The sequence below is a fragment of the Acromyrmex echinatior genome, chromosome 16, assembly GCF_024713525.1.
Source record: "Acromyrmex echinatior isolate Ae372 chromosome 16, ASM2471352v2, whole genome shotgun sequence".
Taxonomy (NCBI): Eukaryota; Metazoa; Arthropoda; class Insecta; order Hymenoptera; family Formicidae; genus Acromyrmex; species Acromyrmex echinatior.
Genome location: NC_141867.1, coordinates 1,972,836 through 1,997,688, shown reverse-complemented (window position 1 = coordinate 1,997,688; position 24,853 = coordinate 1,972,836). Strand labels below are relative to the sequence as shown.

Genomic DNA, 24,853 nt, shown 5'->3' with positions numbered 1-24,853 from the left:
TCAATAAATGATATAGGATTCTGTTAATAGTACTTTGCAAGTTTTTGTGAGAGCTAAGATACAGAGAAAGAAAAAGCAAAACTAAGTTAAATTGTTAGCAGAATTGAAAGCAAAATTATAAATAAGAAAATTATAAGTAGAGGTTTATAAGCATCGAAAAAAAAGAGAAGTAGGTCAGCGAGAAACGAAGCTTCCGGTGTTGTTGGTCCATGAAGCCGATGGAAATACTGATGAATGAAGTTCGAGGACAACAGAGATCGAAGAGAAACAGGAGAAGAGCCTGGGCTAGGTCAAGGACTTTGTGCGGGAATCCTTCTTCATGATCTACGGCAATCTTCGCTCGAGTCTGTCTACCTGTAGCGAGATCTGCAGTTTGCGGAAACGGTGAAACGAGGAAGAGCGAAGAATAAAGAGTGGTGTGAAATTATTCGAATGAATTCTGATGAATCTATGCACAATATTTGATCGTCGCCATTCCACTTATCTCGCGCGGTTGTGTTAAAGAGCCTTTTATTGCCGTTGTCAATGCTCCGCGTCCTGTTTTTATCTCGTATTTCACCGTGAAAAGGTGAATCGCGCGAATCTGATAAAAGTGTTAAAATCTTTAATTCCCGTTGTCGGTCCATCGGGTGATAGAGTGTGCGTCGCTCTTTGGATAGATTTACAAGGGAGGTCCTACGGAGGAAGCTCAGCAACAACCATTCTGGATACCAAGCTACTCATACGTAAGTTGCACTCCGAATATTAATACATGTATCTTTTTATTCGTTCGACAAGTGTGCATTCTCAATTTGCAAGAATGCGTCGATACAACGTGCAGAAGACGATAAAAGGGGTATCTAGAGATTTCCAAGAGATTAGACATCATACGTATCGCTATATTTTTCAGAATCTGCTTAAGATAGAATGAGACAGATTATGCATAAAATAAAATGAAATATCCACGCATCTTATTCTATTTTATGCATCTATATCATTCTATCTTGAGCAGGTCCTGAAAAATATGGTAACCAATTAGAAATTGTCTAAACGGTGTTCGATCTTTTAAGACCTTCTAGGGATATTGGTTTGAAAAAAAAATATTGGTTTGATACGTTTTACGACTTTTTGCATTTATATATTCATGAAACCTAAGGATCTTGTGCTAGCATGCACATTTCGTATAGAGTGCTTCCAAAGTAGCGATACAACCGAAAAGAGTGCGATCATAGCGAAGAGATCAATTAAAAATGCAAAATAAAGTAATTTTGTACGAAGCATTGTTTTGAGAAATTTGAAAATGAAGAAGTTATATTTATGCTTTCGTAAATATATCTTTAATAGTCTTGTTTGTATATTGTCGGTCATATCAACAATCCAGAAAGATCTATATACATGTAAACTCGCACATATTGTATTTATGTATTTTTTATTATTTATACATTTATTTCAATTTATATGTATTGAATTAATTGGATTTTTAGGAAAATTTAAACAAAGATACATATGCAAGGAAAAACAATATAAATATCTATGCGATATAATATTCAAGTAACTTTTTATTAATAGATTTTTCGATGTATTTATTGTAAATAGAGATATTAATTTTGACTGTTATTTTTATTAATTTTTGATTAAAGATGGTCCGAGTAAGAATGAGAATTAATAACGCTCATAAGTCAAATTTATCAAAAAATGTATTTTGAATATTATATCGCATGAACGTATTGGAGATCTGCTCCGACTCTATATATATATATATTAGGTGCGCAACTAAGTTCTCGCTGTTATTTTCATGGCATTTGCATCAAAATAACAGCGAGAACTTAGTTGCGCACCTAATATATATATATATTTTTTTTTTCTTAAAATTTTTCTAAAGTCTAATTTAAAGATAGAAAAAGATACATAAACGAAAATTGAAATAGATACGTAAACGAATACTGTGATTGAATTATGTTATATTAATAATAATTTGAATACTCTATTATATTACATAGATTTACCAATTAATACTGGCTTGTAATCATTATTCATATTATTTTATTAAAAAGATTTTTGTGCTAAAATTAGCTTATTTCATAGAAATCACGCTCGATTACTTAATAGAAACTATATGAGTTAACAAAAAAAACCAATGATTTTGACAAATGATTTATGATTTTGTTGGCTAATTCGTATTATCGGCTAATATGTGTTATTAATAAATTCTTATTAGAAGTAAAGAATTTGAATTTTTGGAATATCACAAAACCTCGTAGTGGAGTTCCATGATTTTACGAATCGTTTGTCGTCTAGTACTTCTTGTGCCACATACGTCACTCGAATTACCACGCTTTCTAACGATAGAACTTTGTTCGCCACTCACGATAAGTAGTCGTCTGTCTGTGCGGCCGAGTCAATAATTTTTGTGACAGCGTCGATCGAAACCTACATCACGTTTCCCGATATCGTAAATCATGCGTTGACGCAAGGTCAAGTTTATATTCGAACATATTTGGAAATTTTGGAAGCAAAAGAAACTCCTTTAGAGAATCCTTTTAAAATCGAATCTGATAATCATGAAGCTTGTATGTGGAATTTTTCTAAATATTTCATGTTAAATCGCAGGTTGTAAGATTAAAGTAGTAGTAGTAGATTAAAGTAGTATACACTCATGTATACATATGCACATGCATATATACACATATAAACATATATAATTTTTATTAAAAAATTTAATTTTTAATTTTTAATTTTAATATATAAAATTTATATTTATTTATGTTATTTTTATTTAAATAAAAATTAATTTTATTTCTCAACAAAATTTAATTTCATGTTAAAAAAATGTGTTAATTTTTTGTATTGTAATATACAATATTTTTTGTATTAATTTTTTCTGTTACATACTCGTTTTTTTAAGATTATAAAATTGTTTAAATTATATTTAAAAAATAGTATTACATATGTAAAGATATTATACATATTCATATAAAATCGGAAAGGATTGAAGGATTTTTGCTAAGATTTTTTCAACATGTTAAGATGTTCTATTTGAAAGATGTTTCTATTTGAAAGCTTGAAAGTCGTAATATTTTTCCCGTACAATTTGTATTGTATACACTCTGATACAATCCGTTTTAACGGATCCCGAAAATCCCGAAAGCCAATGTTTCGAAAAGTGTAATGTATCGTAATGTTCCACATAAGTTTTTGTCAGAATAGAAGAATTCGTTTCGAGATACTGAAAAAAACATTGTCCCATTGTCGGCTAATTTTCCCTGGTCCTTAACACTTTAATAATGCATGTATAAATGGAATAATGTTTAAATAGAATAAAGCTATTTTGGGTAAGCAATAAATCTTTGATGAAAAGTACCTGTTTCATCATTTTTGTAAAATGGTGAATAGAAATTCTGATGGATAGAAATATTTAAAGAATTCTTCTCTTAAGGAAATATCTAAAAAAAAATTAGTCCCTCATTAGATCTTGCATTTGCGATACATACAGTTAGCGCCATAATATCGCAAGTTGGAATAAATTATGCTGCAAATTAAATTCCATGGCGCAATATCTTTCTATTCTTATAATTCTTATCTTTCTATTTAAAGATCCAAGTTACCGAAAACGAAGAGAAGTTATATATCTCCGCGGTTATAGCTTCATATTCTCCTCTTCAATTTTTTGGCATTTTGCAAAAATCGACTTGGCTTACAAATATTTGGGCATCGACAATATAAAATATGTATACTATGATAACGACGAAGACGGAGGTTGCTAAGTTTGCGGTGAAATTTCTCCGGAACGACTTCCTTGCTTGTTCGCTAGTGGGGGGTCCGGACTTGTTGCTCGAGGTTGTAGACATCTCGCAAGGCGGTTCGTTGCTCCTCGATACTAACTCACGATTGGCTCGGGACAGTCTCAGTGTCAGGTCGTCGATTTCTAGTGGTGCGTGCTTTTTATCCAACGACTCCTCTTCGCGCATAGCTCGATTTCGATGGGGACGTTTGCGAGAATCATTCGATTAATATTGTAGGGGGAATCGATGGCGTTTATCGCTGATAGTGAGATGGTCGTGTAATTATATTATAGAATATTGATGAATGACTTGTTGAACATCTCTTCTTTGGCAGTATTAAAATTGCTTAATCCCTCAAACTAAATTAATCTCTAGACCATCGAATGATAATGATGAAAATTTCATTCAAGAATGTCCACGTAATAAAAGTCTTCGTAAAGTTTATGAACATTTTTATGAAAGCTTTTCATTCCTCCAATATTAAAATCTGCTCAAATGAAGAATGAATCTGAAATTGCGACATCATGTCAGCTCGTTACACAGAGCTCAAACATTTGTTAGGGCAATATTGTTTATTAAGACATGTCATTTTCCCGTAACTTGTGATTTTCAACAGAAGCAAAAACAAAATCTTTATTTTTTATTATGTTACCCATTGAATTTGTAAAGTGTTTCAAAATATGTTCGCCATGTGTTCGCCAGAAAATTCTGGCACATACTATCGTTTACAACAAGAACGAAATATTGTGGATGATTTACACGTTTATTTGGAAGCTTATCATCTAAATAATTTCATTTAAATAATTTATATTTAATATTTAATACTTTGATTTTAGATACTGCTTAATTTATTAAATTTATTGACGATATTTAATGGCACATGATTGTCTCTCTTAAATTCCAATCTGTAATTTGTAAGGTAGCATCCACGTTTTACGATTTTACGGCACGAAATTGAGGTGTAAACGAAGTATTAGGACATCCTGTACATTGGCACCAATAAAGTGCTAATGCAGAGGATGTCTTAACATATGGCGAACATATACTTTATTTTTCTGCATTTGCGTAGCAAATTGTAAAGCAAATTATTGCTGCAGGCGTTTGGCGATGCTAGGGTTGGAATTTGAAGGATCGCGAGTCATTAGGGACAATAGTGCCACACAAAAATACTTCCAATAAATTTTAATAATAATAGTAAATTATTTAAATAATTGAAAGCTATTGTAAAAATATTATTTGCAATTTTTTGTTTAAATAGCCCTAATACACGTTAATATTAAATTTGCATATCTACGTTTTATAAAACGTAAATATATTTCTTATAACTTTTGCCATATTTATGAAGATCCTCTTTAGAGCAATGCAATAAAACTTAATTAAAAATTCTTTTTATTCTCTTTATTCACTCTGCATATCGAACGTTTTACAAAATATTAAAGAGACTCAGTACATAAAATTAAAAATTAATAAAGACATTGGTATTTTTTGATCGATTGCGCACCAATAATGTTTTATCAGTATTATTTCGCTGAAACAATAATTACACAAAAGCAAAAGAGAAAGAGTAGCAGAGAGAGAGAGAGAGAGAGAGAGAGAGAGAGAGAGAGAGAGAGGAGGAGGAGGGAGAAACATGAGAAAGAAATGGTGAGAAATAGAAGCGGAAAGGGAATGCGGGAGAGAGACAAGGAAAGAGAGAGGAAAGACGAGAGAGAGAAAAAGTAACCGGGTGTGAGAGAAGGACGGCAGAACAACAGTATGGTGGGGTATCCTCGCTGGTGCCGCGGTGGCTAGAGAGTAGGTCAGTGTACCACATTAACCGGTACTCCGTCGGAGGTAGGGGGAGGTCTTCCGACTTGTCAGTTCCGTAGAGCCTATAGCTATATCGTGAGCCGCATCCACGGTCGCTCACGGCCGTGTCCACGGACGTCTACGATCGCACGAATCCGTGCGTAGGAGATCACTCAGCGAGCGATCGCCTATACGTATATAAGAATAGTTGCATCGACCTACGTGTTCTTAAAATAAGAGTCTTCTCAAGCTTTTAAAAGTCTCCGAAAAATCTTGTGCTTTAATATTTTTTTTTAATCTAACTACCTTAGCATTTTTTAAAAATCTATTTTTATATTCGCGGTACAAGTCGCTATTCTCTGGGGCGAGCTGCGAGAATAAAAAGAATACATTCGTAAAATTTATCCCGAGAAATTAATTTATTAACAACTCTCAGTTTCTATAGATGTTAATTAGATGCTTTAATCTTCCCGTTAAATTAGATTTTTTAGATTTACTCCATTGGCCTGACACTAGTCTGTGGCCTTTAAAATCTTTTCCGATATTGTGCTCGGACTTGGAGCGTTATCGACTTGTCCTTGCGGCGAAAGTGCCATGAAATGTTGACAAACCAGTATTGTTTCGGACTCGACCGTGGTATGCGAATGTTCCCCAGTTTGCGCGCATTTCCTCGACACTATCCTGTCTGTTCGTCGTCTTTAACCTTTACCTTAAGGGTCGTCGCACTTTCTCCGATGGCGAAGCAGTGCCGGCTTGTCTCATGCACGCATCTATGTATCTAGCCAAGACACATTCTGATCTCAGCACACATCGCTTCAACGCGACGATCGATGAGATTATTTTTAACGAGAGAGTCTTCTTCGAATTCTCTGAATTATATTATCCTTTTTTTTTAAATACTATTAATAATATTTCCTGTATGAATTTTTTATTAATTTCTTATTAACTCTCTTTATTAATTTTTTTTACCCTTGAAATCTGATCGTGAACAGATTAATTTCAACAAATTTTTTTGTCAACTTTATCAGACAATTTTAAAACAAATTTTAAATGTCTGAGACGCTTCTAAAATTTGTTTCCACTTCTGTATTGTACAGTAAGCATTAAAAGAATATTTTATTTTATATTTTGTTTACAAAATCATAATTAATGTTAAATATGTAACTGTTCTTTTTAGCGATGTAGAAAAGAAACTGAATTATAACATTATTACTTATTAAAACCTGTATAACTTTTACAACTTCGCAATTTCTAAATAAATAATTTTAAAGTCCTATTAAATATTTATCTATCTATCTATATCTATCTAGAGTCTTGTTTTAAAGAAATTAACTCAATTAATAAAATAAATAATTATTATAATAAATAAAATAAATAATTTGTGCAATAAGAATCTAGTTCCAATTCTTTCTTTTCTCGTTTTTTCTTTTGATATAAAATATTAGGCTCCGATTTTTCTTCTTTAGTTATTTTTTCTCATTTCAATAGTTTATTTTAGTAAATAATAGTTAATGAATTATTCTCCATAATTCAGGTTTATCATATCATTAAATTATGAGGATTGCATTATTGATGAAGAAATGCGGAAGAAATATCATTCTTTCCTGAAATTCTAGTAATCTATAAAGTAATTTATGTCAAATATACGATATCTTATCTACAAGATTTACTAGCATATCATGATATTTTGAGAAACATCATGATATCATTCGTTAAGCGTTAGTGATTATGCATATTAATGATCGAGTCATTAATTAACAATTATACATGCAGTTTCCAAGATTTTTGTATTTATCTTGCATGCGATATAATAAAAGTTATAAAAATATAAAAAAATCGAGCTTAGGACGGATTTTATTTTGTCGGAACATATTTGTATGTCAATATTTGTATGTCATACAGACATACGCATGTCAAAAGCTATTATAATCGATAATCGAATCAATGAAAAATATAACAATATCTTTGTAACATTTCCTATATACCCACATAATGGCAATCAGCATTTATGGGGTCACAAATGAACCAGCTTATAAGCGCGCTCTAATACACCGTTATAAAATAGTTACAAGATAATACCCTCATTTGACTTATCTGTTTTCTGTAAGAAATTAACGCGAAAGTCATCGCGACAATATGCATATATTAAATATCGCTCCTCTCGAAATATCAAAGATTTTACTTACATAAGATAATGAGTAAATGGAATTTCTTACGAATAACTACGATATGCATATTTCGTTCGAGATATATCTGATATGTCTGACTCAAATGTTTGTTTTCTACTCAATGTTTTACAATTAAAATATTCTGTCGCTCACAGATGAAAAACAAGCATTTCATATTTTTATTTACTTTGCTGTTTTTGCTTTTAATTGTTGCATTGCAAAATTCAATTTCAAATTAGCATTTAATTGTAATTTTTGTTTACAAATTTTCTTTACAGTGCTGACATTTTATAATTGAATAATAATTTTTTCAGTTGATTTATATAACATAATAACTATGATAAATTATTTTTTACATAATTAAGAAAAGAGAAAATATATATAATAATATATACAAGTAGCAAAAATAATTAAATAAAATATTACTTGCTAGAAAGGAATAATTTAGTCTCTTGATCGAATTAAAAAAGATTAAAGTAACGACTGCATTTGAATATATTATTTAAAAAAAGACGTTTAAAAGAATGAAATGAGTCAATCGGGGACGCGAATGAACGCGTTGTCCGTCGCGGCTGCGTAACGAGGCGAAAAGATCCATTCCGCATACAGCCGGACACGGAAGTATGGAAATGAATTTCACGTTTGGTCGCGTCTGGTTTTGCGTGCTACGGTGTGGGTCACGGGTATCGAGTGGTTCCCAACCGGTCGCCCATCGACGGAGGCAAGCGAGCGAGCGAGCGAGCGAGAACGAAGACGCTCTTCGCACCGAGCGTGGCTTGTTTGGGACCGATGTGGGTCATTCACGAGGAACCGCGTTTCGCACGCGCCATTTTTCGTAACGAAAAGGAAAGCCGCGGCTGGTCGGCTGGCGAACGCTTAGCAAAATCTGACTGGTCTTGCGTAGGCCTCCCGAGCTTCTCGGCTACCCAGTAACGGTGCCTCGACCTACTTCCGTTCCCCAGTATACGTGTCGATATAGTTTAGCTGGGCGAATATATATAGTCATAGTCATCGCGCGAACAAGTGTGCCGCCGATGTCCTACACCGCGCCGCGTTTCTTCCGGTTGGCTGCGGGATGACGTAGACCTGACCGCGGGAAATTGAACCTTTCCACGTGCTAATGGATAAAATCGTGGCTAATGGAACACTATGGTCTAAAGGCTATAATCTATCCTTTTTAGCTAAACTTCTTTAGATGAACACAGTTCATCCTTTCTCTTTTTTCCTTCAACATGAAAAGAAATAAGATAAGAGATGATCCGTGCAAAAAGTTCAGTTAAAAAGAACAGGCCTCATGACATACAAAAAGTGGTAAGGCTGTGCTTTTTGTTTTCTGTTTCTTGCTGTCTGTCTCTTATCTTATTGACCAAAAAGGCAAGAGACAAACAGAGACAAAACAACAAGAAACAGGAAACAAAGAGCATTATAGAATTAGCCTAAGGATCATGGCACACAAAAAATTTACGGTAATATGACGTAAGGAAATCAACATGTTGGAATGGCTATTGCTTATGTATGGTCTTACTCTACCGTGATTGGTCAATTCGCTTACTGTTACGTTTTGCTGCTTAAGTTTTTTTATGTGCCATAGCCTTAAAAGACAGAAGTAAGACATAAGTAGTAAACAAATCGATCAATCACAATATAGAGATAAAGCAATAACGTAAGCAGCAAACCCAAAATGTTTAAGCTCATGACACGTTTAAAAGCATAAGATATAAGACCTAAGCATAAAAGCATAATAAGACCTAAGCAGCAAGTGAATCAACCAATCATAGTAGAAGACATAAGGTTATTGCCTTACGTTCTCTATTGTGACTGGCCAAGTCACTTACTGCTTATGTCTTACTGCTTTTTTACGTGTTTTTTTTGTATGTTATAAGACCTGTTCTTTGTAGCTAAGCTCCTAGTACGTTTTTCTATGTGTTCCTGGCTTTATTCGTTCACTGCTCAAGTCTTTTTGTGCGTCATAGCCTTAAATCTAAACAATTGATTTAAATTTTAAAAAGTAAATCACGACTACGACGTGTAACTCGAAACTTTGACGGGGAATACTGATATAAATATAAACATGCAGAGAAACGTCGCATGAAAATATAAGCACGTGGATGTGAGAATTTGAAAAAAGATGGAAGATGATGACGCTCCGCTAATTGTCGCACGCGAGACGGGGTCCAGGGCGTGTATTATTAATGCGGGATTCGCGAGGAAAATCGCACGCATGGTCGCTCGCGCAGAAGTGGGTCGGCGCGGAAATCGCGGCTCGCACGCGCCATTTTTCACAACGAAAAGGAAAGCCATTCGGGCAAAATCTAGTCGATTTGCGTAGGCTTCGGCCGTGCAGCCGGCTGTAACGGTGCTCCGGCCTACTTCGGCCGCCCCACTGAGCGCGGCTCGAGGCGCGAGCGTGGTATGGTTTCGGCTTGTAGTCACGGCACGGATATTCGCGAACAACCACGGCGGCGACGTCGACAGCGGTAGGCCCCCCTCCCCCCCTTCTCTCCCCGTCCCCGACGCCGACCGACGCCGACCGACGCCGACGGTCTCGCGGGCCCCGATGCGAGCCGCGAGGACGAATGAACGAACGAATGGAATACGGGTGCCCCCTTGCGATGCACCATTACGACACGCACACGCGAACGAAATACGTGTGCACATGCACGGAGCACGTGACTACGCACCGATGGATCGACATTTCGTTCCGGGATTGCCGCCTCCTGCGGTAGGAGTCTGGTGGAAGCTTCTTGGAAGAAATCAAGAATTCTCCATGTAAGAGGAGAAGCTTAAGAGTTTATTCAAAGTATTTGTAGAGATTATAAAAATAAGATGGGAGAAAAATTTTTTTAATTTAATATAAAATTTATAAATAAATGCATCCGATCGTAAAATATATTTGTTGTTACATGAGAAATATTAAGCTAATAATAATGCATTTATTAATTTTTCATCTTTCTACGCTTATTAATTTATTTTTAAATCAAAAATGCTTCTGAGGAATTTATTTAATATGAAAAAAAATTTTTTGATAAAATAAAAGAATTAATAATTGCAATATAATTTGGCACTGTATATTATAGAATGAAAATCGTAGATGAAAGATTTTTCGTATGTCAAATTAGATTGCACTTATAGATTAAATGTTGATTAAAAGTTGCAAAGATTTTGACTTTTACGATCTAAAATAGAAGAGAATGAAACTGCAAGATATAATATACTCGTATAGATAAGAGACTATTTCAGATTACAAGAAGCTAAGTAGAAAATGGACATTACAGGTCAGACATGTCAGATCTATATCGAAGAAAATGCAGCGTATATTCTCACGAAATATTGAGAGACTTATTGTTCGTCAATAATATCTACAAAGTACTGTCGTCTCAACACTTTTTTTAGAGACTTATAATCGTTATTATTAACCCAACAATATCATTATTATCAAATAATTTTATTTGGTTTACAAAAAAGGATTTATTTAACAAGTTTGAATGGCAAGAAGAAAATAATAAGAAATAGAAAATTAATTCATGATACAGGAAGAGAAACAGGATTTCGATGGGCGAACTCTTTGCGTTTGGGTGGCGGCTTAAAAGTTTCAAATTCAACGACGTTTTAAATTTAAACAGAGAGAAACGTGTTCGCCATAAACATGGGCACGTCGTAAACACCGGCTCCGCAAATCGGTACGGCCGAATTTGTCGTATCGCACGGATACCCGGTGATCCCATTGATAAGTAGCCCACGGAGGCATCGTCGTAGGACCGAAAAAGCAGGCCCGATCGATCCTTGAGCACGGACCCACCGCGCGATCACGAAGAGTCTCGTCCACGCCGCTGGATAACGGTACACAGCGAGAGAGGACCCCCTGTTCTCTCTCGCTTCTCAAGTGCCAAAGGGGGGGATTGCGAAGGGAGGGAGTACCTATTCTGAAATGTTTACCATTGACAAGGACGGGCTCTTACCGACGACAAGGACGGACTCGAAGTTGGTCTGACAGAACGAGAGGCAAAAAAAAAAAGCGCGAGGAGAGGGGAATTTTGAGAGAGGGGGATAACGATGACGATGACGATGACGATGACGACGACGATGACGATGGATGCTTGAGGGGGTGACAGGGACCGATTTGCACGTTTCTCATGACGTGTACCGTACGACCACGCGGATACGTCAATCGAAACTGAGAGAAAAGGGATACTTAATTTGAACCTCTCGCGGAACAGGATGCGAGCAATGAAGGGCGCTTATTTCTGCCTGAGTACGGGGTTGTTCTTTTTTTGGAGAAGATAGTGGCAGGTGGATCTACCGCTTCTGTGGATTCGGAAGCGCGTAATTGTTATGCAGCAGCGAATGTGCATTGAGAATCCGGAAGAATAAAATTTTGTTTTTCTTTTACATGGAATAAGTCAGGAAATGGATGTATCTGAAACTTTGTTTATATTGTTACGTTGTAGCGTGTAGTGTTTTAATTTTGTATCTCTTTGGTCATGTTTATTTCCTCCGATCTTTCCGAGTATCATTATTAGTATTCCGAATATACTGAATATTTGTATCTATTTAAATCCGTTTTAAATCCGATCATTAAAATAATATATTTTGAATTTTGAGTTGTAAGTTTATGAAAAATTTATCTTAAGATAAGATAAAGTGTGACAAAAATTTCACAGATAGATTATAATCAAAGTTGACAGATAATCTTAATCCTTTTCATTAAATAAATTATTTTTAATTAGAAAAATTGAATTACTTTTAATTTTATTAACTTTTACTAATCGAAAATATAATCTATCTTGCAATCTATTTTGTAATTATTATCATCGCAGCATCAATTTAAGAAATAATGAAGTTCGTTCTTATATAAAGTGTTCTTATATAAAATTAATGCTTTTGTATAAATAGTGAACCGATATAGTGATTCAATTTAATATATTTCATATGTTTTAAATACAGGTGAGTAGATATGATTCATTATTATGGGTCTGGTTAAATAATAGATATAAAGAAGTAAAAATGTAACTAATGCATTAAAATTAATAAGAAATAGCACTAATCTTAAAGTTGATAACACATAGACACGCTATTATAATATATATACGATTATTTCGTTTAATAATTAGTATTATTACTCGTTAGTTGTTAAATTATAACTAATTTACTGAATTAACTCTAATAAGCTTATTATTTATATAATAACATAGACTTAAGTACGCTTTTGTTGCTTCTTATTAAATTAATTTACTTTCTTGTAAATTATTGTAATTTTGTTTAATCCTCTCTACCATAAATAATCTTTAAACGCCTCACGGGAACAATACACTTGTATATCCAATCTAATTCGATCATGCTTATCATTTTCAGAGAAATGAACAATGTAAAAACATTTTTTTTTAAACGTCAGATAAGAACGTTTGAACGTAATTTGAAACATAAGAAACATAACGGTGTTAAATTGAGTAAATATATGTATTTTTATTAATACAGAGATTTATAAGCAGATAATTTATAAGCAGAGAAAAAAGCGTTGAAAAAACTATATCAAAAAGGCGTTTAAGGATTAATAATATAGTGACAATATCTTGTTGTTAAATATGTATATAAATGAAAGATATCTCATACTCTTGACTTTGTCTCAACATGCCTTGAATTCTGTCTTCATTCCACACATGATCACACAAATTTTGTAACGATGTAAATATGGATACTTTATAAGTCATATAAGGTATCATTCGCAATTTACGCGTTATGTTGCGGTAAAGTTGCAATGTTAAAAATTACAATGCAATAGAAAGCTAAGACGCTATAGAGTGCAAGATTTTAACAAGATTGCAGCAGTATTGCGCAATGTTGTTCTATTGTTGCAACAAAATATTTTTATAAAAAACAAAATTAAAGAATCATCTGTAGAACAAATGGAATTTGAATAAACACAAATATTATGTTTATTCAAATAATTTGTGTTTATCCAATAATTATCCCAACTTTGTTAAGTACAGTATTCACATATTAGAATTAATTTTGATCTCTAAGTTCGTTTAAATTAATAAACAGATAATTTATAAATTGTACTTCTGTACAAGAATTAATTTTGGTTGAAGGGTACCATAGAAATTGAAATTAATACTAATACAACTGTAAATATATTGTAATTGTGAAAAATTATACAACTATACTAATATCCTATTTGTGAATTAATATTGCATGTATCGCACATTTGCATTTATCAGTTTGTCTGAACAAGGATATTCAGACAAGCTGATAAATTTATTTGTACAATGTTCTTATTATCTTTCTATGGTATATGGTTAATCACTAGACTAATCATAATAGTATGATGCACTTAATTATGTAATTATTAAAATAAATTTTCTTATAATTACAGAATTTTTATTAATGTTATAATTTGTTATATACAGGTTGGCAATAAAGCTACGAGAAATTCAACAGGATTTAAAGTATATACTTTGAGTCAAAATTTGGTTCTAATATTGCCAAGTAAAGAAGACCAATAGAATCATGAAAAGAATCATGAAGGTATACAACTACGGAACAGTATATAACATACGCGAAATAAATATAATACAAGATGCCCAAACAAGAGAGAACAATGAAATGATGAGTAGAGAAAGATTAGTAGAGAATAATGCAAACAAGAAAATACCATCGTCGAATGCAGTAGTAAACAACATCGCTGGATTTTACGACAAGAATGTAATGCAAAACGGATATAACCCAAATTTGCAAAACGGATATAATCCAAATTTGCAAAACGGATATAACCCAAATTTGCAAAACGGATATAATCCAAATTTGCAAGACGGATCTAATCCAAATTTGCAAAATGGATATAACCCAAATTTGCAAAATGAATATAACTCAAATTTGCAAAACGGATATAACCCAAATTTGCAAAACGGATATGATCCAAATTTGCAAGACGGATCTAATCCAAATTTGCAAAACGGATATAACCCAAATTTGCAAAATGAATATAACTCAAATTTGCAAAACGAATATAACCCAAATTTGCAGACCGGATATACTCAACAAATCAACGATACGAATTCAACAAACTTATGTAAATTTACGCACATTTTATTTATATTATATAATGAATATATCATTTAATCATAGGATTACCCACGTTTTTATAAATAGAAAAAGATAATGGATAGATACTGGATAATGACTTTTCCAAATTATAAATTTCAAAATGTTGAGGATTTGAGATTTTCCCCAGTCTTAAATATATATGTGCGTAATCCTAAGATTAATATAATTAATTAATATTATTATTATTTGCCTATTGTTTGGATGCATTGCAAATATTTGATCACCTCAATATAGATTCACAATATCTAAACGATATCAGTTCCGAATTCCTTTAACTTATATACTTTACATTATTTTATTGCATTATTTTATTTCACATTATATTATTTCTTTAATATATTTTATATTACATTATTATATTTTTATATTATATTATTTATTTTATTTTATTTGTTATATTTTGTTTTATTTATTATTTATTTATTTTTTATATCATTTTTATACACATATATTATTTCGTACCATTTTAATTATTTATTTTATTCTTTTCTTTTACTTCATGTTAATCATTTTATGATTATATATATTATAAGATATTGAATATATTGTGCTCATAATTTTAAAAAAATTCGGGCATAGGATTAAATATAAAAATCAGAATGATGGCATGAATTAATCTTAGTACTGATCGAGATGAAATATCTTACTGTCCCTTCTTCCAGGTTTCCCTTTATCTCGCCGATAGTTCGGTATAAAAATATATTTTTAAACGCAGCAATTTGGTCGACTTACTCGGCCGTGGCTGGCTAATGTGCCACTAACCCAGTTAGCCGGAGCAAGTCTTTCTTCTTGAAGAGAGGGATCTGCGCCTACCCAGCATATACACACGCGTCATGTGTATATACGCACTGACATGTGTTTACGTGTGTGAAGTGGCCACGAACATGATGCATCCGCATGCGGTCGCGTGTATATGCGTGCATGTAAGCAAGTGCGAGTGTGATCGTCGGATCGTATCGGCCAGACCTACCTACCTATTCACCGTACAAACGTCCACTACAAACTACGTCCACTACTATCATACTTTGCGGCATGCCTCGCTTGTCTCACGGATTTGCTCCTATTCATTTTCTTCTTCTCTCTCCCTTAGCATTTATCTCGAGGAGACATTGGAATTCCCCGTAGATTCTTTTTCTCTCTTTTTAACTCCCTTTTTTCTCTTTTAATGTTCGCATGCGTTCCTTAATGAAATTTTCTTTACATCTTTATATACGTGGAATCTCTTGTTCCCTTCCATTATTTGTAATAATTTAATTTTTAATTTAATTTAATTTAAAAAAATATAGTTTAGTGATAATATAGTGATTATTATATTTTTATAGTAGCATTATATTATATATATTTTTAAAAGAAGTAAAAGTAGTAGTAGTTTTATTTGTAAAAATAGTAATGTAGTTGATAGTAACTTGCACAGTACTTTTATTTCAGGGAATGTGGAGTCTTTTGCACGTTTTTAAGACATTTCTTGGAGGTCTATGCTGCATGGGAATTTATTTTACATATATATTCGATAGTTAAATCTATATATATATATACACATATATTAGGTGTTGGAATTAATTCGTAGCGTTTTACAAGTGATGGGAAGTACTTTCATTAATGTATTTTTTAATGCTCATGTGAAATAAATAACATTCTTTCATTAAAAACGCTACGAATTAATTCCAACACCTAATATATATATATATATATGTGTGTATATACACATATATAGATAAAATAGAATATATGAAAATATATGATAATAAATATTGCATATATGCAATATTTATTATCATATATTCTCTTTTATAAGAATATACAATATAATTTGGTTTATATAAAGCATGTGAAATAAAATAATATTGAACTCTCAAGGAAATAAACATATATAAGAATGAAGATATTTAAACATTTTAAATATATGAATCACAAATGGAAATGTAATGTGAACATTTGTTTTTTTTTTACAGTGAATACGTTTTTTTCACAATATGCCTATTCCTATTCAAGTTACCTTTATAATCTGCTAGTACCAATCGATGTCCTTCCTGTGTTCCAGGGTGCCACAGCTTCGCTGGTGGTAGCAACAGTCTCGACAGTAGAAAGAATTTCCATCCGTCGTTTCCTCCGACTTCGCAATTTTCCGAGCACCAGCAGGTATCGCAGTACAGCAACAGTAACTACCAGGTTGGGCCTCCATTTCAAGTCGCACGTCAACAATTATCCAACCCCGACGGTAACTTTCAGGGCTATCAAAATTCGTTGTACAATTCCGGGTGCCAGTCGTTGAATAACACTACAAACGTGTACGGTACCAACGTCCAAAATTCGTCCGGCTATCACAATCTTACATCATCATCATCATCTTTCAAAAATATTTCGCCGGGACATACTGTATTAGCGCCGTCATTGACGCAGACAAACAACGCGCAGTCACAGCTACCTGGCTACGCGTGTTCCGAAAAGCACAAAGTTTGTATTGCCAACCCGTTCACAACGACATTCACGACGTCGCCCACGTCGACGAATAATACGCGTAGCATCACCGCTACCAACGCGGCATCGACTGTCTCTAACGTGCCGTATGAGCAGTTACCGTTAACGTACAGTTCCTTAAACTTTTCAAGGAACAAGACGGAGTTTAACGGCGTAAGTCCTGAAGAGCGACAGCAGTCGTGTGGTGGATCATCCTCGTCATCCCGATTCATTCCGGTTACGAGATATAACGTCACGGCGAACACACTGCATAGGAATCCTTTTTCAGTCCTGTTGAACACCAACGTAGGTACTAGCAGTAACAACGCCTGCGTGGACAGGAACCGTTTCTTGAAAGAGCACTCCCTGAAGACGGCAGTGATAGAAGAACAGCATAAGCTGCCACAATCGCAGCAAGAATCGCCGGTGATACCACGTTACAGGGCGAACAACGCTAATTTCTTCTTGGAAACGGGTCCAACGATAAAGGAACAGTCATCCGCGATAGATACAAACGTGGCTGATACCATTGCTGCCCGTAATCGTAGCAATTTTAAACAGCAATCGTTCTGCGCGGGAAGAAGCACCAGCGATCCATCGCTGGTAAAGCACGCGGCCCTGCCGCATTATTTAGACAACATTTCGCCAACATCGAACATCGTATCGGAGATGAAATACGAGACACAATCAGGACCACCGGCGGCACCGCCGCATCTGACTTCATCTGGCGTTGAACCACCTCATAGTAGCCAAGGTTCCGGGATCGTGGTGGGTAATTCGCCAGCTGAGATTGATAGTTTGCTGTTACCATGGACAAATGGACCAGAGTTCCTGGAGGGAGGAGTCCCAGATGCAAAACAGACGGCCGTTGGATTTCAAGATAACTGGGATTCGATCCTGGCTACGACAGTCTCCGATCAGTCATTGCCGGACGTGAAGCTGCTCCCGCTTCCACCTTTTACCAATTACACGGGACATCTTCAAATCAATGGCATCCCTGGGCATCACTATCACACAATAGCCTCGTCTGGTCAAAGATCGTCGATTGATGTGCCGTCTGCCTCCCCCACACCATCCTCGAATCAAGAATTTTTTGAGTCGCCTGTAGTGTCTTCTAGTACTCCATGTCCGCAGGCGAGTCAGAAACAGTCGCAACAACAACAGCAGCAACAGCCACAGCAAAATCATCAACAACCGCAGCATCATCATTCTCATAATCAACAGCAACAGCTGCCACAATCCACGCAGCAAATAATTTACGAGGATATGGACGATATAGCGCAGATCATCGGATCTGCGATAGCCGATACGACGGTTCCAGGCAATGGAAATGGACCCAGTTCCGAGCAGGATACAGACGCTTCAAGGGATTGGATAGACATCGCCGATTGGATTACGGATTGTTCACCTAAGACCCAAGAAACAACCTCGCCTAATACGTTCGCGCATCAAATTTATGTGACAACGACTCCGACCACGCAGACGCAGCAACATGCTGGTTCGGCGTTGCAAAATTTGCTCACGCAAAATCCCACTAAACTTGATTACGCGCCCTTACTCCAGGCAAGGTTGCAACAGTCTGGAAACCCCACAAATTTACAGAACGCTTCGTGTGGTGAAACCCCCTCGTCAACAAGCCCATTTCCACCGCTTAGCCCGCCTAATCGGGTATCTACATCTTGTAGTCCCGAGGATATTCTGCACTCGTCTTTTGCCACGCCCTCCCACCCCAGAAAGAGGTCACGATCCTCGCCAGGCTCTGGGGGCTCGCCCTCAAAGAAGGGTCCGACAGCCGGTGCTGTGGGGGTACAATATGGAACGGAATCGAGTTTAATGAGTGGCAAGGATAAGCCAATACATCGGTGTCATATCTGTCAAAGAGGTTTCCTAAATAAAAGCAATATTAAAGTACACCTGCGTACGCATACGGGTGAGAAACCATTCAGATGCGATGTATGTAACAAAGCATTCAGGCAAAAGGCACATCTTATTAAACATCAGCAGATTCACAAAAGAATTGGAAGGGATTAGATGTTTTTTTTTTTCAATTATACAAACATATTTAATAAGATAATTTAATAACATAGTCTACAATAGTTAAGTAAAATAGATGAATATACATAATAAGAACATTTGAACACAAGAAACATATGACACACTGAAGTACGTTATGTACTTATGATGAAATATGTCAATTGATTGAGTGAACAATTTTAATCATCGGAATCAAAATAAATATTGCAAAATCTGTATCTTTAATAGCTTCGAAAAATGGTCTGATAGAATTGCAATGACGAGCTGCTTGACATTCAAGCTCTGAATATCAACGAATCTTGATCAGAAATAACAATACAGAATAAGATAATTGTTATTCTCTATTGTTATGTCTTATTAGGTATTCAATAATATTTGGAACTCACGGTCCAGTAATGCATTGCGTAAAATTGTATCAGACTACTTACAAGTACGGACTAACTCACGTATTAAAGATACAGTTGAATTCTACTAATAATTTATATCAAAATATGATTCTCAATTGAACTGTTAGCCTGATGCCTGAATGGTGGACAAGTGATTCTTGAAGCGCAGGTGCAATAATGAAGCAATTAGTGTCTTCAATATTGATCAGCTTCAAGTATGACTTATTTGGAAATATCTTTGATGATTTCATCGATGCATGACTTCTCAGTGCCGTCATTCTTATTCGCAAACGCGATTTCGTTCCAGACTCCGTATACGCGGTATAAGAAGAATTTTTAGGAAATTTTACTTATACATACATCCACAAATATCTGTACATGTATGTGTATAAGAAAAATTTCATGTATAAATATATATATATATATAAATATTTATTTATATATGTCGAGACGAACAGAAAAATTTAAAAAATTTTTAATTATTTAATAGTATTTTTTTTCTTTCTATTTTTCTGTTATGTGATAATTTTTTTTAGAGCTAGAAACATATGGGTGAATCGTTGACGATGATTAATTTTTTATCTGGAAATAATTTCATTTTACTAATTTGATTACTGTGTTACTATAGCGGCTGTACTGTATTATATTGGTTTTCATCACACGTTCGTTATGTTCGAAGAGCAAGAACAGTGAGTAGTTTCTTGGATCTTGGGCGGACGATACATATAAATAATCCAACAAGTGATATCAATTCAGTTCATTGCGGCATCTGTATCTTACGAGGAATATTTTAACTAATAAAATTTGTAATATTAAGCTTGGCGCGAAATAAGCTGAATTTGGAAATTTTATTATTTAAAATAAATTGTATCCATGTATATTACTTAGGTTATAGCCGATAATTTTAAAAATAAAAATCTCGGTCCCGTCTCCACCTCAAATATTCAAGTAGAAATGTTATACGAGACTAGCAATTTTCTTCGTTTTCTTTTATTCTATAATATTCAAATAACGCCGCGTTACATCGAGATACAACTTCTCGATGTAATTCGACGTCATTGAGCGCTATAGGGTAGACGAAAGCAAAAGAATTAATTATTTGATTAATTCAATGTTAAGACGCAGTCGGGCGCGTGTTGCTCGCGCTCAAGATGTACCTAAACTCGAGTATAGCGTTAATGGATAGCTTCTTCTCTTTTATTTATATTGCTTTTATTTTACGCTCCTTCAACGTCCTACTCCCACTTTATTTATCTTCCCTCGGTACTTTACTCCGCGTACCTTGTAAGATAGTCGTTTTTATTTAAGCTTCCTTCCCTCATCTCCTTTTTTTCTCTTTCTTAGCTTACGACCTCACACCGTGTGTAAAATATTGTACAAGATATTTAAGGCCATTGCACGTAAAAGTTTTAATCGTAAACGTAAGATTATAAAATGCGTTAAATTGATTGGTGACGATAAGTCACGTGACTTCCTATTGATTGGTCAAAGATAAGGCGTTAATTAAAACGGGACGAAAACTTGCGACTATAACTGAATTCAAAATTTATTGCTGAAAATGCTATAATTTATGTTGTTTGTATAGGTTTTCGGTACAGGCAGTCAATTTTGGAACAGCCTATGGTCACGGCTTTGAAATTATGACGTTTCACTCGAGTTGCTTCTGCGGAGGACGCGGTAATGTTTACAATTAGCCCCGATCAGTAGCCAATTAATTTATCGCTTTTTACGGTCTTACGATTAAGATTACGACTCTTACGTGCAATGGCCTTTTGCTGCACTTCCCTCACGGTCCTGCGATAAAAGGATCTATGTACGGGTCTCTTTTTTCCTGTAATATTAAATCGAAGATGTATATCCGTCAGCTGAAAAGTTGCAACATTTTTTTTCCCGCTTCGGAATGCAACCTGCTTATCGAGCGATTGGTTCTCTCACTTATTGGTCTAATCATTTACATTCAATCGCTCTACGAGAAAGACTGAGTTCCGAAAAAAAGTATTGCAACCTTTTAGCTGATGAGTACGTCGTGTTTTTAAGGTGCGAGTTTTCGATGGATCGACGAGATAATTTTCACAATGACAGGATCTTTGGTATTAGTCGTCGAGCTCGCGGATACTTGCTTGCTATACATGATGCGATTCTCACGCTACTCGATCCTCGAATTCTCGTTGCTGCTGATCACGGAACATAATTTGTATAAAGTCATATGCATTGTACATGTGCATTATTTATGAAAACTTGATTATGTTCAATTAAATGATTGTTACCGCAATACAATCTTGTCATTTTTCTCTCGTGCTGATACCCTTCTTACCATTCCTTCGCTCTCTATCTTTCAGGCATTCTTCGGGTCTCTCGACCAGCAATTTCGTAATAATCGACTTGGCAGCGGCGTTTTATTAAAATATTGGTGATATTGCACAGCAAAAATAAATAATGGCTAAAAATATTATTCGTGGCGACGGAAATTCCGGTCGGAAAGATTGCTCGACAGAAAGAATAATGATAAACACATGATGTGTACATTTCTGAGATTTGAAAACGTAATATTATGACACGTAGGATTTTAATGTAAAGCCTTCATATGGAATATGGACAATTGATTTTTTTCAATTTACCGTTACGTTTAAGGTGTAATAAAGGTGAGGTAAAGGCAAAAGAGGCATGAAGATCCGGGTGCGTCCGTCGCATGCAATGCGGTTTCTCGTGGGATACTTGATCGCTCGACATCGTAAATACGTTTTTTCCGCGAAATTTTATTGTTCGAATTGCAATTAAATTCGGGATAAATTTGCACGTCACGGTGTTCGGTCAAATCATCACACACACTGTCGATGTTATCGCTGTGTACATGGAATCTCGCTAGCGGTGCTCGGGGAATTTATTTTCGGATAGTCATCGTGGCCGTCAGCTTCCGGAGCTTTGGATACGAGTGTCACTCTGAGGCAAACAACAGGGCCAAATTACCGACCTCTAACAAAGGACGACGTTGAAAAGGGATCTGGGACAGTTTGCGTGGCGGTTTGTCCCGATGTTTGTGCTTGGTATATGGACCGCGGATTATTGTTGAATATAATGATATAACGGGTTTACGGTCCCGAAGGTTATACGGTCCGTGCGATGTTGTCTCTTCGGTGTGGAATAAGGAGAGATGTAGATTCAGAAGACGTAAAGACGAAGATGCCGAGAAAGAGATGAGAAGAGAAAGAGGGAGAGAGAGAGAGAGAGAGAGAGAGACATGGATCTTTTACTTCTGCTCGACAATGAGACGCGAATGGCTCTTGTAATCGTACACGCGAATTGTAAACAGAGGCATGGTAACAATGCGTCTAACTGTACTGTTGATTAATTCATGTAACGAACATATAAGGCACTAGAGTATCGATACTTGGAACAAGTATAACAGCCGCGCGTAACGTCGTAAGTAATTGCAAAACAAATAAAGAGTGTTGTAAAAAATGGCGTAAGGATAATTGAGAGAGCACGTCACCGTGAAGAAGATGCAAAGCAGATGATTAAATAGCTGTACGGCAGATGCAAATAATTAGAAAAAGATGACGTTATATGGAATAATAGCGGCAGTACTGTGAAAGATAAATTACTGGAGATAAGTGCGAATCCTGAAGAGAGTGCGCTGCTCGTGACGTTCTATTAAAAAAAAAACAGCAAAAAAAAAATCAGGATGAGTGATGTGCTTTCGTAAGTATCATTTCACATATTATTTAGCGATTACTGCGTGGTCCCCGACTAGGAGCGTGAAGAAGGAGTAAACAAAGAGGTGAAGCGAGAATGAAGATGATGGACCGACACGTCGATGACTCAAACGAGTGGAGGCTAAACTATCAAGAGGAGGGAGGAAAACTCGTGGTACCGCGGTTCCCATGACGTGCCCAAGTCGGACCAGTGACCCAAATTTTTCGGGCCCACTCTGGCGAAGGTTCGTACCCACAACCTTCAATATCGGACCTCCTCTCCCTCTCCATCACGGATGTGTAAAAGGCCCTGAGATATCGATTCATCCTGTGGCGTGACGATATCGGATTGCTGTTCATCGATGTTCGTCAGACGGCGAGAGAAAGAAGATAAGGAGAGGGAATAAATTTTGTGTTGGACTGTGTGCGCTATATTGAATACGCTCAGTTAGTGCCTTTTATTAGTTATAATGATTGTGTAATTTATTTGCGGGATCCTAGCGATAGCATCTGTTAGTTTAGTAGCCTAGATATATGAGAGAGAGAGGCGTATGATACACTGCTGAAAACAATTAGCGAAACACTTCTAATGAATGTATAGTATACATCTGAAAGTTCGAATATTTTTAGCATATCATTCAGAACGCCCTCGTAATAAACATATTAAATACGATACTTTAATTTCTTAGCTTTTCTATAAAATGCAGATTTTCGAAGACTTTTAAAGGAATAATCCCCTAATTACTTTCAGCAAACTTGCTTTCAGCAGTGCATTAATTACTGAATTTGAACGAAAGAAAGAATTCTTCGCGAGTAGGATTTTTGTGCAACAAATTGCATTCAAACAAAATATAGAATTATCTCTCGGTAAAGTGTCCTTTAGACACGATTGTAAAAGAATTTGTAAGTAAATATTGTTGCAGATCGGACAATTATACGGAATGCGCCAAATCTCTTCCTTATATCGCGTGTAATAAGATAATAAAGTATTACATAGTCATCCTTCCTAATAATGCCGCGAAATTAATCTGCGGAAGAGATTTCCGTCGCGTTTCTTTGATATACACAAAACTTCTCTCCGTGCCCGTTATACCCGTAATACTTTCCTCGAATCCTCGCGAGCGGGACAACCGCGTCAAGTCGACATCCGCGATATCCGATGGAATGATTTTTCGGATGAAAAGAAGCGTATATGCATGGTCGAATCAACGCGGCGTGTCTATTGCATCTGCCACGAGAGGATTTCATTTTTATTATATCTCCGGCAATATCGGGAAAGACGCAACCGGATGCAACGTGGAGGACCCGGCATCAATTACGGCAGTCAAAGGAGACAATGGACAATTCTTTCTTGGCGGTGAGTGTGCACGGCGCCGGTAGGCAACAGGCGGCGTGTAAGTTTTTATTGTGGAACCTCCTTAAAGAAAGTCTTTCACCGTGTACGCGAAGGAGGAGCGCCGGAG

General features: G+C 35.5%; 1 protein-coding gene across 1 annotated transcript; it reads left to right on the top strand.

Annotated features, from left to right (window-relative positions):
• Positions 1 to 209: 209 nt before the first annotated feature.
• Positions 210 to 19,835, top strand: ich (zinc finger protein ichor). The gene is made up of 3 exons (XM_087414752.1): positions 210 to 289; positions 505 to 725; positions 16,863 to 19,835. Exons 1-3 carry the CDS (start codon positions 210 to 212, stop codon positions 19,307 to 19,309), a joined length of 2,748 nt encoding a protein of 915 aa, XP_087270878.1. The 3' UTR covers positions 19,310 to 19,835.
• The last annotated feature ends 5,018 nt before the right edge of the window (positions 19,836 to 24,853 follow it).

Bases quoted from the DNA above. Each gene is read 5' to 3' on its own strand.
- ich (XM_087414752.1), top strand. From the start codon at position 210: ATGAAGCCGATGGAAATACTGATGAATGAAGTTCGAGGACAACAGAGA. The intron at 290-504 runs GTCAAGGACTTT...GTTGTGTTAAAG, and splicing joins AGGAGAAGAGCCTGGGCTAG to AGCCTTTTATTGCCGTTGTC. The intron at 726-16,862 runs GTAAGTTGCACT...CCTGTGTTCCAG, and splicing joins GGATACCAAGCTACTCATAC to GGTGCCACAGCTTCGCTGGT.